Source organism: Carcharhinus amblyrhynchos, chromosome 1 (assembly GCF_965287045.1).
Source record: "Carcharhinus amblyrhynchos chromosome 1, sCarAmb.v2.hapA, whole genome shotgun sequence".
Lineage (NCBI taxonomy): Eukaryota > Metazoa > Chordata > Chondrichthyes > Carcharhiniformes > Carcharhinidae > Carcharhinus > Carcharhinus amblyrhynchos.
This window is the reverse complement of record NC_137324.1, coordinates 75,150,521-75,168,291: the sequence shown is the minus strand read 5'-3', so window position 1 is coordinate 75,168,291 and position 17,771 is coordinate 75,150,521. Positions and strand designations below refer to the sequence as shown.

Here is a 17,771-nt window from a genome sequence, read left to right as displayed (position 1 = left end):
CCATCCAGACTTGAAATTTTCTATTCTCTCTCTGAACATGCTGTCAGACCTGAGCTCTTCCAGCATTTTTTGTTTTTGTTTCAGATTCCAGCATTTGCGGGAATTTTGCTTTTATCTACTACTGTCTATTTTGGGACAATTAAAATCATCAAAATTAATAAGGAGGTGGAGTTTGCGCATAAGTGAAAGCTAGCTGGAATTATATAAACAGATGAGAAGAGTTGCTACAAGTATGTTAAAAGGAGAAGAGAAACCAAAGTCAGTGTGAGTCCTCCAGAGAATGTGAATTGGGAATCAAGCTTTGGAAATAAAGAAATGTAGTTGTGATGAAGAAATATTTTTCACCTGTCTTGACTGTTGAAATCACAAATAGCATCCTAGAAATACATATAAATGAAGAAGTGAAATGGGGGGAAGAAATTAAAATAAAGGCAATTATCAGGGAAAGGGGCCCGAGAAAACTATTAGAACTAACAAAAAGAACAAAAGAACAAAAACAGCCTGGGAAACAGGCCCTTCAGCCCAACAAGCCCACGCCGCCATCTCAACACCACCAGTCCCCCTCTCCACCCACGACCCTTGTCTAATGTTTTATGGCCGTCCAGATTGAGGGAAACTGATTTAGGGACAATTTATTCCTGCCAATCAGCCTAACAGCACATCTTTGGGGTGTGGGAGGAAACCGGCGCACCCAGAGAAAACCCACGCAAGCACGGGGAGAATGTGCAAACTCCCACAGACACCGGCCCAAATCCATATGTCTGCACAGCAATCAGTGATAGTCACTGAGCTGTTGTCTTGCCCAGTATCTGGTCCAGTTTAGGCACACACTAATGACATGAAGCACTAGGTCAATCTCAAACAACCAAGAGCAGCCCAATTACGACCCATCGCGTGTATGCCCCTCGTTGGACACAAGGCTGACACATCCAGGACCACATGAACATTATCCTATGACTCTCAAGTAAGTGGCTGTGGAGATATTAGCTGTGATCTTCCAAATTACGTAGATTCTGGAAAGGTCCTATCAGATTGGAAAACAGCAAATTTCAAGAAAGATGGGAGACAGACGGGAGGTAAATACAGGCCAGGTAGTCCAACATTTGTCATATGGGACATACTCGAACCTATTATTTAGGGGAATATAGCAGGACGTTTCAAATATCCTTATTCAATCAGGCAGGGTCAACATGGTTTTCTGAGAGGGAAACAAGTTTGACTAAAAGAGTTTATTGAGGAAGTAACAAACAAGGTGGATAAAGGGGAACCAATGGTTGTGGTGCACTTGGATTTGCAAAAGTATTTGATAAGGTGCCACATCAAAGCTTACTTCACAGATTAAAAGCTCATGGTATAGGAGGTAACGTATTAGCATGGATAGAGGATTAATCAGCTACAGGAAAGCAGACAGTAGGAATAAATGGATCAGTTTCCGTTTGGCAAGTTGCAACTAGTGGAGTGCCACAGGGATGAGTACTGGGGCCTCACGATCTATATCTTGGATGAAGTGATCAAATGTGTGGACACTAAACTTGCTGATGTCACAAAGGTAGATAGTAAAGTAAATTGTGAGGAAGAACTTTACTTCAAAAATCTACAAAAGGACATAGATACATCGATTGGAATTTTCCAGCAATTCATGCTGGTGGATCTTCTGGTCCCACCAACAGGTTTCCCGGTGATGAGAGATGCATTCAGTAGAAACCTCTTAGACAATGGCAGGATCAGAAGATCCCTCCACTGACCAATGGCAGGCCACCTCCTCCGCTGTGAAATACGTGGTGGGCTGCATGGAAAATCCTGCCCCTAAAGTGAGTGGGCAAAAAAAGGTACATAGAGTAAAATGTAGGAAAGTGGGAACTTGTCTATTTTGGCAGGAATACAGAAAAGCAACATATCATTTGTTTGGAGAGAGACAGCAGAGTTCTGAGGTACAGTGGGTGTGCTAGGTATCCTGGTGCATAAATCAGGAACAGTTGTTATGCAGATACAGTGATTCTGAAGGCAAATGGAAATTGGTATTTATTGGAAGGAAAAGAGAGTTTAATGGAGGGAGGTTGCAATCGCTGTACGGGCCTCAGTGAGAACAACATCTGAAGTACAGTATACAGTTTTGGTCTGCTTACTTAAGAAAGGAAAAAAAATTACATTGGAAGCTGTTCAAAGAAGGTTCACTTAACTGATTCCTGGGATGAAGGGGTTAGTTTAGAAGGAAAGATTATACCCATTGGAGTTTAAAAGAATGATAGTGAAACTTAAGATCCTGAAGGAACTTGACATGGTGGATGCTGAGAGGATGGTTTCTCCTTGTAGGGCAGTCAAGAACTAAGGACACGGTTTATAATTAGAGGTCTTCCATTTAACAGAAAATGCTGAAAAATCTTAGCAGGTCTGACAGTATATGTGGGGAGAGAATAAGGCCGACATTTTGGTCAAGCTGACCCTTTGTCAGAGCTGAGAGCAAAGAGAATCAGTAGAGATTTATTCTATGAGGGTGGGGTGGGAGGAAGTGGAATGGGACAAAGGGAATGTAAATGAGGATACAGAAGGCTGAGAAGGTGCTAAAGGTGTCCACTAAGTGATCAGAATGCGTGAATGGCAAAACGGAGGTTTAGATTATTAAAGGACTGCCTGGGGATTATGGCAGTTGCCCTGAAAGTGGGGAGGGGTGTGGAGGGGGCAAGATTTGATTTTGATTTATTATTGTCACATGTATTAATGTACAGTGAAAAGAATAATTTTTTGTGCACTGTAAGACAAAACACACCATTCATAGCAAAGGAAGTGAGAGAGTGCAGAATATAGTGCTACAGTCATAGCCAGGCCATAGAGAAAGATCAACTTAATGCAACAGGGGAGAAACTGCTCTTGAGTCAGTTAGTACATGACCTCAGACTTTTGCATCTTTTTCCCAACAGAAGAAGGTGGAAGAGAGAATGTCCGGGGTGCATGGGTTTGTTAATTATGCTGGCCGCTTTGCCGAGGCAGCGAGAAGTGTAGACAGAGTCAATTGATGGGAGGCCGGTATGCTTGATGATTTGGGCTACATTCGTGACCTTTTGTCGTTCATTGCGGTCTTGGGCAGAACAGGAGCCATACCAAGCTGTGATATGAGCAGAAAGAATACTTTCTTTGGTGCATCTGTAAAAGTTGGTGAGAGTCGTAGTTGACATGCCAAATTTCCTTCGTCTTCTGAGAAAGTAGAGGCATTGGTGGGCTTTCTTAACTATAGTGTTGGCAGGGGGGACCAGGACAGGTTGTAGGTGGTCCGAACATCTAAAAACTTGAAACTCTCAACCCTTTCTATTTCATCCCCGTTGATGTAGACAGGGGCATGTTTTCTTTTATGCTTCCTGAAGTCAATGACAATTTCCTCATTTTATTGACATTCAGGGAGAAATTATTGTTGCCGCAACAGTTCACCAGATTCTGTATCTCATTTTTGTACTCTGTCTCGTCATTGTTTGAGATCTGACCCACCACGGTGGTGTTATCAGCAAACTTGAAAATCGAATTGGAGGGGAATTTGGCCACAGAGTCATAGGTGTAAAAGCAGTATAGTAAGGGGCTGAGAACACTGCCTTGTGGGGCACTGGTGTTGAGGATGATCTTGGAGGAATGTTGTTGCCTATCTTACTGATTGTGGTCTGTGAGTTAGGAAGTTCAGGATCCAGTTGCAGAGAGAGGTGCCGAGACCCAGGCCACAAAGTTTGAGGATGAGTTTTGTGGGAATAATGGTGTTGAATGCTGAGCTGTAGTCAATAAATAGGAATCTGACATAGGTGTCCTTGTTATGTAGGCGTTCCAGGGTTGAGTCCAGGGCCAGGGAGTTGCTGTGGACCTGCTGGGGCAATAGGCAAACTGTAGTGGATCCAGGTAGTCCAGGAGGCTGGAATTGATTTGTGCTGTTCATGAAAGAGAGCTGGAATGGAGAAGTGGAAAAATGGAAGTGAAAAAGAAGGATGATAAAATGGATGAATGAGATGAAATGAAATGAAACAAATTAAATGGAAGTGGGGTGAAGGTGGAGAAGAGAGTTCATGTTCTAAAGTTGTTCAGCCCAGAAGGCTGTGAGGTGCACAATTGGAAAATGAGGTGCTATTCTTTAAGTTCGCATTGGGGTTCGCTAAGACAGTGCAAAAGGCTCTATTCTCTCCCCACAGGTGCTGTCAGACCTACTAAGATTTTCCAGCATTTTCTGTTTTTTTTTTCAGATTCCAGCATTCACAGTATTTTGCTTTCAGTTTTGGTCTTCCATTTAAGAGTGAGATGAGGACCTTTTTTTCTTAGTGGGTCGCTAGTCTGTGGAATCTCCTCCCTTAGAGAGCAATAGAGGTTGGTTTACTGAACATAATCAAGGTGAAGTAGATAGGTATTTGATCAGGAAGGAAAACAACCTTTATCATGGGAAGACAGATAAGTGGAGTTGAGGCCACAGTCAGATCAGCCATGATCTTATCAAATGGTGGAGCAGCCTCGAGGGACCAAATGACCTACTCCTGCTCTAATTGAAATGTCTGTATGTTTGTATATATGTATTTAACAGTTTTGGATTTGTCTTGCTTTTTGTGTGCGGCACACACTTGGGCAATTTTCCATTTTGCATTGTAGTTGCCAGTGTTGTAGCTGAATTCATAGGAGTACAATCAATAAGTATAAAAATCAATGAAGGGAAAGGTGATACTACAAATTAATGTGGAATGTTCAATAGCCATGATACTTTTATTATGTAACATTACTCGACAGGAATGCAGACAAAGGTGCAACTAAAAACCGTCAACAGTAAGTACAATGAGGCTTATGCTGGCACCAAAGTTCCTGTGAAGCAAACAAACTTTTCCGTTTTTTGGTCTACCAAGATGGGGTGCAAATAGTGATCCAACCAAAATGGTTGTAATCATCTATTGCATAGTCTGCAGCAACATCAATTAAAGAGGATTCTAAGTGTGTAGCATTAAGGGAATCAGGTCTGTGGGAATTATTGGCCTACAGGGAAAGGAAGAGAAAGAGGCCAGCATCAATAGAGATAGCATCTATGCAGGAAGATTGAAGCAGAGTTCTGAAAGTGAACTGCTTCCTGGTGCCTTCAACCACTGAAGAATTTTGTTTTTTTTTCCAAGAAGCTCTTACATATTTCTCCCCAAACACATGGTGCATAATCCCTCCACTCAAGCAGGTTGAAGTTAGGGTGGTCATGACCTTGAACTCAGGGTGCTGAATTATGCTTTGTCCCTCAATCAAACACCTTTGAGGTGCCAAACATCCTCTTAACCCTTTGAAGTCCTAGCTAAAGCAGGAGTGAATACAGCAAAATTTCCTTATCAGAACCTCCTTCTGTCGCACAATTGCTCGTTGACCAGTAGCATGAGTGAGGTCTGCTTGCAGAGTATTTATGATATAGGTAAAATAATAAAACTAAAAACCTTGTCAATAATTTCAGGCCATTTTTTCCAGACCCAAATCAGGGGGAGAGGCAACAAAAAAAAATGCCACCAGCAGGCTGCATACCAGCCTGCTACCTCTATTTCAGGCTCTTGACTTTCCCAAGGACAGGAATAGGGCAGGTTTGGGTGGGAAAGTGAAGTCATGCCTTTCATGAATAGAGCACATTAGTGTCTTTGGAGAGCTTGTTGAGAGCTCATCTCCTAACTTCTCAAAATTTTCACGTGAGCGAGCAGTTTTGAAAGTTTTATTTGATGGGAAAAGGAGCAAGTTTAAAAATAATCTACTGAACAACAATGAAATTTTAGTAATCAACCTTTTCCTACCCTTACCTGGGTCACAACTGTCCATTTCCCCTGGCCACTTTGAAAATGAAGGTTCACTTTTTTTTAAGAGGCCAAAGCTATGTCGATCAATTTGTGCCAGGATGTGCCCTGTTTTCCTAATGTCCCAGCTCCCTTTCCCCCTCCCTCCCTAGTCTCCAATTGCGACACATCTCTAAGATAATTAAGACCTCGGCTCCATGAAAATCCCACCACCATGCAGGCTTGAAACAGATGCATAATGGTGATAGATGTTTGTTCCCACCTCCAGTGGGATGACGCGGCCTTTAATGTCCCTAACGTGCAGAAAAAGTTTTGTGCAGGCACTATCAGGAAAGGCTTGTTAAAAAGATTATTTCTTGAAGAAAAAATGCAACTACTTTTCAGGTTTTATTTACTTGAATGTTTGTTGCATTTCAAAAAATGTTGTTTCAGTGAAAATCAATTGTTTTTTTTAATACTCATTTTATACTTCCAAATGTGCTTCCCTTTTGACTCTATGGTTGCTATTTTCCAAATTTTTTTGAATAAGCTCAGTAGTTCTGTCTTAAATCAGTAACGTAAAAGCATTTGAGGTACAATCATATGCACAATTGTCATGAATGTTGCTTCATAGTGTTTTATTTTCCAAACGTCGCTGGATTCCGGGGAAGTGCCGGAAGATTGGAAAACGGCTAATGTTACGCCGTTGTTTAAGAAGGGTGGCAGGCAAAAGGCAGGGAATTATAGGCCGGTTAGTTTAACGTCTGTTGTAGGTAAAATGTTAGAATCTGTGATCAAGGAGAAAATAGCGAGGCATCATAAGGAGAATTGTTTGATGGAGCAGATGCAGCACGGTTTTGTTAAGGGGAAGTCGTATCTGACAAATTTATTGGAGTTCTATGAGGATGTGTCTAGGACGGTGGACAGAGGAGAGCCGGTGGATGTGGTGTTTCTTGATTTTCAGAAGGCGTTTGATAAGGTGCTGCACAAGAGGTTATTACAGAAGGTAAGGGGACATGGAGTTGGGGGTAAGGTGTTAGCGTGGATAGGGGATTGGCTGTCAAATAGGAGGCAGAGAGTGGGGGTCAATGGGTGCTATTCGGATTGGCGGTTGGTGACTAGTGGAGTGCCCCAGGGGTCAGTGCTGGGGCCTCAGCTATTTACCATTTATATAGATGATCTGGAGGAGGGAACCGAGTGTATGGTGTCGAAATTTGCTGATGACACCGAGATTGGTGGAACGGCAAATTGTGCGGAGGGTGTGGAAAGTCTGCAGAAGGATCTAGATAGGCTGGGCGAATGGGCCAGGAACTGGCAAATGGAATTTAATGTTGGCAAGTGTGAAGTTGTCCACTTTGGTAGGAATAATGGTAGGGCGGACTATTACTTACATGGCGAAAAACTGCAGCATGTGACGGTGCAGAGGGACCTCGGAGTCCTTGTGCATGAGTCGCAAATACCCAGCCTGCAGGTGCAGCAGGTGGTCAGGAAGGCAAATGGGATGCTGGCCTTCATAGCGAGGGAGATTGAATATAAAAGTAGGGAGATCTTGCTGCAACTGTACAGGGCACTGGTGAGGCCGCAGCTGGAATACTGTGTGCAGTTTTGGTCGCCGTACTTACGCAAGGATATTTAGGCCTTGGAGGGAGTGCAGAGGAGGTTTACTAGGCTGATACCGGAGTTGAGGGGGTTGAACTATGAGGAGCGGCTGAATAAACTAGGCTTGTACTCGTTAGAGTTTAGAAGAATGAGGGGAGATCTCATTGAGACATATAAGATGATGAATGGGATGGATAGGATAGAGGTGGAGAGGCTCTTCCCGCTCAGAAAGGACAGTAGGACTAGAGGGCACAGCCTCAAGATAAAGGGGGGGGGGTGGTTTAGAACAGAGTTGAGGAGGAACTACTTCACTCAAAGGGTGGTGAATCTCTGGAATTCTCTGCCCGTTGAAGTGGTGGAGGCTGCCTCGCTAAATATATTTAAGACACAGGTTGATAGGTTTTTGATGGGCAAGGGGATTAAGAGTTATGGGGAGAGGGCAGGAAGGTGGAACTGAGCCACGACAGATCATTGAATGGCGGGGCAGGCTCGAAGGGCTAGATGGCCTACTCCTGCTCCTATTTCTTATGTTCTTATGACAGAAGCTGCAGTTTGTGGGGAAGAACAACTTTCTTCTCTGAGACACTGATACATCAACCCACAGAGGAAACTTGGAATTTGCTCTGACTGGATAAGCATTTCCAATGTAGTCGAACCAAGGATTTGAACCTCTGTCTCCACCGTTAGAGTCCAAAATTCTGTTGTTAGAATCTTAGATACTAATTAATTACAATTAAAAGCCCTGTTCTTGCCATTTCCATGAAAATATGGTCACTGGTGAAGATTCATACTTAATGAATCTCAGATGGCAATCTATTCATTTTTGACGTTGTAAATTATAATTAGAAGTATCAAAAATAGATAAAATGATTGTTTATTATTAATTTTTATAGGACATTCGACGCCTTATTTTTATATTGTTTAATTCATTATTTCCACAGAGTTACATCCATGGAAGCAGCCAAGCCCAATTTGTTGCAGAGTCACACATCATACTTCTACTAAGTATCCTTTGAAATATCTGACATGAAGTAAAAGGTAATCTTAAAGCACGTGAAAGCACATATATGCATTTAGAAAGAAAGTAAAAAATATGGACTTTGGAAAGTATGTCTAAATACAAATAGAAAACTGCATTCTAGAAAGATTGATCAAAATTTTTAAAAAATTGTCATGAATTATTGATATTTTAAATTAATGCTTACTAGTTATTTTAAACACACTGTTCATTTACTGCTCTGCTAACTTGGGCATCACATGTAGGACATTTTCTCAGGAAACAATATGTGAATAGCTGCAGAGAATACATCTCAGTTTCCACTAAATTCGCATTATTCAACTGTGTTCCAACCAGTGGAGGTTCCACTGTTTGTCTGAATATGCCCATTCTGTCATTTTATGCATTGTGGTTTGTTGTTTTTTTGCCTCATTGTGGGTTCAAAAATCAGTTTGTAGTGAAGTCAATGAGAACTGATTAAGTTTTGACTGAAGTTCTACCATTATGAAAAAACAAAAGTTCTGCGCAAAGTGACGGTAACAATTTTGTTGGCATCACTTGATAGAAAAGTATATTTTTTGGAACCTATTCAAAATTCAGCTGCAGATGTTTATATTTACTTCAATGACTAATGTTTTTAAATATTATTTTTTGGTAAGTGATGTAATATACGTACTTTTATTTTCTTGTGGACTCTGAGTCTCGCACTCTTTTTCTTCTTCATTTTTCTTTTACTGCTCCAAGATCACTCAGATTTTGGGCAAATATTTTAGGATAGAGAGGCCACATTTGGGCTGCGTTTTCTTGAGACCAGCGCTCCACGATGGCAGCTTTCAAAAGGTGGCTGTCTGAAACAGACAAATGCCTTGACTGTACAAATTTTAGAACCTTACTTGAAGTTTTAAGTTTATTTATTACTATAACAAGTAGCTTACATTCACACAGCAATGAAGTTACTGTGAAAATCCCCTAGTCACCATACTCTGTTCGGACACACTGAGGGAGAATTTAGCATGGCCAGTGTACCTAACCAGCACATCTTTTGGACTGTGGGAGGAAACGGGAACGCCCAGAGGAAACCCACAGGGAGAACGTGCAGACTCTACACAGACAGTGACCCTGGCAAAGAATCAAACCCAGGTCCTTGGCGCTGTGAGGTAGGAGTGATAACCACTGTGCAACTATACGGCGAAAATTCAGTATCAACTTGCCAAAACATGGACAATGCTAGTTCCAATCATTTTCCAGGTCACTCATTATAACCACTTATTTTCATCTTGGTAATGCCCTTGTGAATATACAGTGCATTTCTTCACTGCGTCCATCCTTTACCTAAGTAACAGTGTACCAGTAGTCCAACCATGCTTCCAGTGTATTTTAGAATTATCTCACTGATTTAGTACTTGGCAGTGTGGCACATGAGAATTTTAACTTCCAGAACACATCGACATGTCCCTCCATCAGTCTTCCACCAGTCCCCAGTGGGAAGCAATGTCTGACTGATCTCCACATTTAAAGAAGGGTCTCATTGGTTTCTGGTTTGTGTCCTATTACTCAGAAGAAATAATATACTTTGTGATCAGTGGTGACACTGCATGTCCCCTGGGTGATTATCAGGAAGACGAAAACTCCCCTTATGAAGCTCTCAAACCTACGTTTGGATGTTAAACTATATTTAACTATTCTGTGGATCTCCCTGTTAGCTTGTGTTCCCTTGAGTGTGGGAGATTCAGAGTTGATCAAGTTGAAATGTTTCAGATGATTAAAGCATTTGATTACAGATAGAAAATGTTCTCCACTGAGGCAGTTAAAAGCAAAGGGGTGTAACCTTAAAACTAGAGCTAAGCTGCACAAGGGTGAATATCAGGAGCACTTAACATAAAAGGTATTAAAAATTGGAACTTACCTCCCTTAAAATGTCAGTTGGGCTAACATTAAAGTAAAGGAAAAGGAGGGGCAGAAATTACTGAATTGCATTCAGGAGGACTTCTTTGATCATTATATTCTCAGTCAGATTGGAAGGAGGCATTGATTTGATGCTGGGGGCTGAGGTGGATTAAGTGACTAAATGTTCTTTGTTCTTTATTCTCAAGCGTGATCATTGAATAATAATATTTAGATTAATAACAGAGAAGAAATAGGAATAGTTTTATTTGTAACTGGAAGAGGGCTATTGCCAATTGGATGCAAAGACCATAAACCAGGGTAAATTGGAACCAAGGCTGATGGGAAAAACTGTAATGGATCCCTGGGTGATCATTAAAGAGGATGTGTTGTAAGTATCTCCCAACAAGGGGATGACAATGAAGATTGAAAAGAATGATGAAACCAAAATATATTATACATGATACGTACAATACATTGAGAGGGGAAATGAAGAGGAAAATAAGACTGGCAAATAGAGAACACATGCAAAGAGAATGGCAGTTAACATTAAAGGGAACCCTAGCATTTTCCATCAACATATAAATAGTGGATGGGTAGTAAGAGGCAGGATTGTCCTGTTAGGGCCAAAGAAGTGTAGGACAGATCTAGAACACTTAATCAGTACTCTGTATTGGTGTTTACTAAGGAACAAGATGCTTAAAAAATGAGTATGCAGAGAAATTGTGCAGGTGAAAACTGATGAGCATGTTGTACTGGAAAACATGCCTATGTTTAGGGTGGCTAAGTCAGTTGACCGAGATGCCTTGCGTCCCAGGTTGTTAAAGGTAGTGGGAGTGGAAATAATGAAAGGGCCTTCCATTGATGTGGAAAATATGCCATAGGATGGGAGAATAGCAAATGTGGCACCTTTATTCAAGAAAGGATGTACAAACATTCAACCAACTGAAGACCAGTCAGTTTAACATCAATGGTGGGAGGATTTTAGAAACAGTGGACAAATATTAAATGGAAACGATAGTCTTACCCAACACGTTGCCTCTTTTAGGGAAAGCCAACCAGATTAAGTGTCACTAAGGCGCTTAACCTTCCCAAGATCAACCGGGGTAAAGTACTGCTCGCCATAAGCTACCAGCTAATCAGAGTCTGAATGGCAGCATTAAAAGGGAAGTGGTGACTGCTGCTAGTGTTGCTTCCATCCCAGGCCTTGGATAATGATTGGGTCCCAGGCTTTAAATGAGTGATTGCAGGAAGGTAGTTGCAGCAGATGGACAGCATAAAGGGCAGGAGATAGTTCTCTGTAAACCTTCACTTCTCGGTGCCAGGTCTCTTGATCAGGCTCTCTGTGCCTTTGAACAGGGAACTCCTTTGTACTCAGTCTCGGTCTGAGCACCAGCAATGCTCTTGATAACTGGCACCCTGTGCACTCTCTGCTTCCGCTGGTTCCAGATGAGAGTTAGCAGTACCTACACCATAGTGCACTACCATCTGGGCCAACTACCTGAAGCCCACAGATGTGCTTGAATCTGTGCTAGTGCCTGCTTGCAAGAGAGGGTGTGATATGATGGACTTATCAATGGTGTCTCAGGTGCCAGTGAAGCATCCTGAGGTGGATCTGCAGGTTGGTTCACCTGAGATCAATATTCTTACTCATTGGAAGTCCACCTGTTCTGCTTTTGTCCATTTTGAAAATTTCAGAATGGAGATTGTTGCATTTTTGTTACTTAAGGCACATGGAATCATGGCAAGTGAATGGAGCTGCAGTACACATCAACCATGGTCTAACTGCATGGTGGAAAAGGCTGGAGGGCCTACCACTGTTCCTATGTTCCTTTTGAAGAGACACTAAGCATAAATTGCATCACGCAGCATCAGCATTCAACCACCTATAAGTATCTTGACCTACATTATATTTAGAGGGGAACTCCAGGAATAATGAACATTTACTGCAGTAAAAGTGCTCCACTCCAATTGTTGAGACTGATTTTATTGTTAATATGTCACTGTAAGATAAATGGTTTACATAAATATCTCATCTGCCTTGTGATTACCAGGAGTAATTGTGGTTAACAATTAGACTCGACCATACCTGCAGATCTTGTCCAGCCCCTTACATTGCAGATGGAAAAGATTGTGAACTGCGATCATTTTTTTGTTTTGAAATTTCAGAAACTGTTTAAAACATTGAAATAAAAATGTAAAATCAGCTGCAAACAAGAATGGAAGACTGCAACACTCAAGTCAGAAACAAGTCACTCACAGGAGGGATCAAAGAGATTCGCAAACGTCAATAAGAAATATTGGTGAAAGAAAGACTAAATAAAACAAACTGTTAGGAGATTGCGGACATTGAAAATACATTTCACATTTGTAAGGAACACTAAAATCATTTTATTTAGTGGACAAAAATTGTGTACAAAATATGTCAATCCAGAATGTATTCTAAACATGAGCAATGATCTACTGTTTCAATGGAAGTAAAATGAAAGGATCAGTTTTTGGATCAAAGCAAAGTGCAAAGTCAGTCAGTCTCCTAGACGTTGAAAATGTTTGCAAATTCTTTTATCTGTATAAGGGCAAAATGGCAGCTAAGGCAGTGGCATGCTCTTCTTGCCAGATATGGGCAATTAGGGAGCAATCTCGTCTTCCTGACAACTTTGTCTGCAGGAAGTGTGTCCAGTTGTAGTTCCTCACAGACCGCATTGTTCGATTGGGGTGGCAGATGGATGCAGTGCCAGCCCTGTGACACCACAGCTCGTTCTGCTGTGGGGAAGGGTCGGGCAAAGAGCAAGCGAGCAGTAGTAATGGGGATTCGCTATTAGAGGCACGGACAGGCATTTCTGTGGCCGCAATCGAGACTCCAGGATGGTGTGTTGCCTCCCTGGTGCCAGGGTCAAGGACATCTCTGAGTGATTGCAGGACATTCTTAAGGGGGAGGGTGAGCAGCCAGAGGTCATTGTACATATTGGTACCAACGATGTAGGTAGGAAAAAGGATGAGGTCTTGAAATGTGAATATAGAGAGTTAGGCAGAAGGCTAACTTGCAGGAACTCGCAGGTAGTAATTTCAGGACTGCTATCAGTACCACGTGCTACTGAGAGTAGGAATAGGAGGATCTGAACATAAGAAATAGGAGCAGGAGTAGGCCAATTAGCCCTTCAAGCCTAACCTGCCATTCAATAAGATCATGGCTGATCTGAAGTGGATCAGTTCCACTTTCCTGCTTTCTCCCCATAACCCTTAATTCCCTTGTCTATCAGAAATCTACCTACCCGTGACTTAAATATATTTAGCGAGGTAGCCTCCACCACTTCAACGGGCAGAGAATTCCAGAGATTCACCACCCTTTGAGTGAAGAAGTTCCTCCTCAACTCTTTCTAAACTGGACCCCCCCCCCCCTTATTTTGAGGCTGTGCCCTCTAGTTCTGCTATCCTTTCTAAACGGGAAGAATCTCTCCACCTCTACCCTATCTAGCCCTTTCATTATCTTGTAAGTCTCTATGAGATCCCCCCTCAGCCTTCTAAACTCTAACAAAATTAGGCAGATAACCTAATTAGGCAGATGAATGCCTGGCTTGAGAGCTGGTGCAGGGGGCAGGGATTTAGGTTTTTGGATCATTGAGATCTTCTCTAGGGAAGGGCTGATCTGTCCAAGAGGGTTGGGTTACATTTGAACTGGAGGGGAGCTAACATCCTGGCGGGGAGATTTGATAGAGCCACTCAGGAGGGTTTAAACTATTTTGGCAGGGGGGTGGGATTCAAAGCAGTAGGGAGACAGAAGTTTGAGGACAGCATGGAAGTTAAAGAGAGCACATTAATTAGTAAAGGCAGTGTCAGTAATCCTAGTCCCAGACAGATCAGACAGAAGCAAGATACAGAGCAAGGGAAGTCCAGATTAAACTGCATTTATTTCAATGCAAGAGGCCTATCGGGCAAAGCAGATGAACTCAGGGCATTGATGGGTACATGGGACTGGGATATTATAGCAATTACTGAAACATGGCTAAGGGAGGGACAGGACTGGCAGTTTAATGTTCCAGGGTATAGATGCCACAGGAAAGATAGAACAGGAGGTAAGAGAGGAGGGGAAAAGAATCACGGCCTTACTGAGAGGGGGATATATCCGAATGTTCGGCCACTGAGTCTATATGGATAGAACTGAGAAATAAGAAGGGGGAAATCACTTTGACAGGGTTGGACTATAGGCCCCCAAATAGTCAGCTGGAAATTGAGGAGTAAATATGAAAGGAGATAAGATACATCCCGTGGACCAGATGGGATACATCCTAGGATACTTGGGGAGGCAAGGGATGAAATTGCAGACCCTTTAGCTTTGATCTTTGGGTCCTCATTGTCCACAGGGATAGTGCCAGAGGACTGGAGAGTGGCAAATGTTGTTGTTCCTCTTTTCAAGAAAGGAAATAGGAATGACCCTGGTAATTATAGGCCAGTTAGTCTTAATTCAGTGGTCGGTAAGTTAATGAAAAGGGTCCTGAGAGGTAGGATTTATGACCATTTGGAAAGATTCAGTTTAATCTGGGATAGTCAGCACGGTTTCATGAGGGGTAAGTCCTGCCTCACAAATTTGACTGAATTCTTTGAGGAGGTAACTAAGTGTGCAGACAAAGGTAGAGCTGTTGATGTCGTATACATGGATTTTAGTAAGGCGTTTGATAAGGTTTCCCATGGTAAGCTCATGAAGAAGATAAGGAGGTGTGGGCTAGAAGGAAATTTAGCCAATTGGATAAGTAACTGGCTGTCTCATAGAAGCCAGAGGGTGGTGGTAGAGGGAAAATTTTCTGACTGGAGGCCAGTTACCAGTGGTATACCACAGGGGTCAGTGCTGGGTCCTCTGCTTTTTGTGATTTTTATCAATGACTTGGAAGAGGGGGCTGAAGGGTGGGTTAGTAAATTTGCTGATGACACCGAGATTGATGGAGTAGTGAATGAGGTGGAGGGCTCTTGCAGGCTGCAAAGAGACATTGATCGGATGCAGAGCTGGGCCGAAAAGTGGCAGATGGAGTTTAACCCTGATAAGTGTGAGGTGATTCATTTTGGTAGGACAAACTTGAATGCAGATTACAGAGTCAATGGCAGGGTTCTAAGGAATGTGGAGGAACAGAGAGAACTTGGGGTTCATATCCACAGATCTCTGAAAGTTGCCACTCAAGTGGATAGAGCCATGAAGAAGGCTTATAGTGTGTTGGCGTTTATTAACAGGGGGTTTGAGTTTAAATGCTGTGGGGTTATGCTGCAACTATACCGGACGTTGTTGAGACCACATTTGGAATATTGTGTTCAGTTCTGGTCACCTCTTTATAAGAAGGATGTGGAAGCATTGGAGAGAGTGCAGAGGAGATTTACCAGGATGCTGCCTGGTTTGGAGGGTAGGTCTTATGAGGAAAGGTTGAGGGAGCTGGGGCTTTTCTCTTTGGAGCTGAGGAGGATGAGAGGTGACTTAATAGAGGTTTATAAGATGATGAGAGGGATTGATAGAGTGGACGTGTGGAGACTATTTCCTCGGGTAGATGTAGCTGTTACATGGGGGCATAACTATAAGGTTCATGGTGGGAGATATGGGAGGGATGTCTGAGGTAGATTCTTTATTCAGAGAGTGGTTGGGGTGTGGAATAGACTGCCTGCTGTGATAGTGGAGTCGGACACTTTAGGAACTTTCAAGCGGTTATTAGGTAGGCGCATGGAGCACTCCAGAATTATAGGGAGGGGATAGCTTGATCTTAGGATTGGACATAGCTCGGCACAACATTGAGGGCCGAAGGGTCTGTACTGTGTTGTAATGTTCTATGTTATGTTTGTATTAGATTACAGATAGCTCCACAAAAAACAGGGTGGTAATAGTTGGAGATTTTAATTTTCCCAACATTGACTGGGACAGCCATAGTATTTGAGGGTTGGATGGAGAGAAATTTGTTGAGTGTATTCAGGAAGAATTTCTCATTCAGTATGTGGATGGCCCAACTGGAGAGGGGGCAAAACTTGACCTCCTTTTGGGAAATAAGGAAAGGCAGGTGACAGAATTGTTAGTGAGGGATCACTGAGACCACTGACCATAATTTTGTTAGTTTTAAGATAGCTATGGAGAATGATAGGTCTGTCCCAAAAGTTAATATACTTAATTGGGGCAAGGCCAATTTTGATGGTATCAGGCAAGAACTTTCAACTTTTGGGGGAGTCTGTGGGATGGAAAAGGGACATCTAGAAAATGGCATGCTTTCAAAAGTGTGTTAACCAGGGTTCAGGGTAAACACATTCCTCGTAGAGTGAAGGGCAAGTTCGGCAAAAGTCGGGAATCCTGGATGACTCGGGATATTGAAGCCCCGGTCAAGAAGAAGAAAGAGGCACGTGAAATGCGTCGGCAGCTGGGATCAAGTGAAGCTCTTGAAAAACATAGGGAGTGTAGGAATAGAATTGAGAGAGAAATCAGAAGGGCACACAAAATTGTTTTGGCAGATAAGGCAAAGGAGAATCTAAACAGCTTCTACAAATACATAAAGGGCAAATGAGTAACAAGGCAGAGAGTAGGGCCTCTTAAGGATCAGCAAGGTAATCTATGTGCGGATCCACAAGAGATGGCTGAGATCCTAAATGAATATTTCTGATCAGTATTTACTGTTGAGAAAAGCATGGATGTTAGGGAACTCGGGAATTAAATATTGATGTCTTGAGGATTGTACATATTACAGAGAAGGAGGTGCTGGAAGTCTTAAAGCGCATCAAGGTAGATAAATCTGCAGGCCCTGATGAGGTATGTCCCAGGACATTGTGAGAGGCTAGGGAGGAAATTGCGGGTGTCCTAGCCGAGATATTTGAATCATTGATAGTCACGGGTGAGGTGCCTAAAGATTGGAGTGTGGCAAATGTGTCTTTGTTTAAAAAGGGCTGCAGGGAGAAGCCTGGGAACTACAGGCCAGTGGGCCTCACATCTGTGGTGGGTAAATTGTTGGAAGGTATTTTGAGAGACAACACCTACAGGCATTTAGAGATGCAAGGACAGATTAGGGACAGTGAGCATGGCTTTGTGCATGGAAAATCATGTCTCACAAATTTAATTGTTTTTTGAAGATGTAACCAAGAAGGTAAATGAGGGCAGTGCAGTTGATGTTGTCTCCATGGACTTTAGCAAGGCCTTTGACAAGGTAGGTTGTTGCATAAAGTTAAATCTCATGGGATCCAGGGTGAGGTATCTAAATGGATACAAAATTGGCTTCTTGACAGAAGCCAGAGGGTGGTTGTAGAGAGTTGTTTTTCAAACTGGAGGCCTGTGAGCAGCGATGTGCCTCAAGGATCAGTGTTGGGCCCACTGTTATTAGTCATTTATATTGATGATTTGGATGAGTATATAGGGGGCATGGTTAGTAAGTTTGCAGATGACACCAAGATTGGTGGCATGATGGACAGTGAAGAAGGTTATCTCCAATTATGACAGGACCTTGATCAGTTGGGCCAGTGGATTGATGAATGGCAGATGGAGATTAATTTAGACAAATGTGAGGTAATGCATTTTGGTTGATTGAACCAGGGCA

The 17,771-nt window shown here is 42.5% G+C and overlaps 1 protein-coding gene across 3 annotated transcripts in view; it reads left to right on the top strand.

Annotated features, from left to right (window-relative positions):
- Positions 1–17,771, top strand: part of tusc3 (tumor suppressor candidate 3) — a 350,535-nt gene that overhangs the window by 231,924 nt on the left and 100,840 nt on the right. For all 3 annotated transcript variants that reach the window (XM_080198163.1, XM_080198162.1, XM_080198164.1), the window contains exon 7: positions 8,288–8,351. In XM_080198163.1, the coding sequence (XP_080054289.1) occupies positions 8,288–8,351 (64 nt within the window). The remainder of the gene's footprint in view (positions 1–8,287; positions 8,352–17,771) is intronic.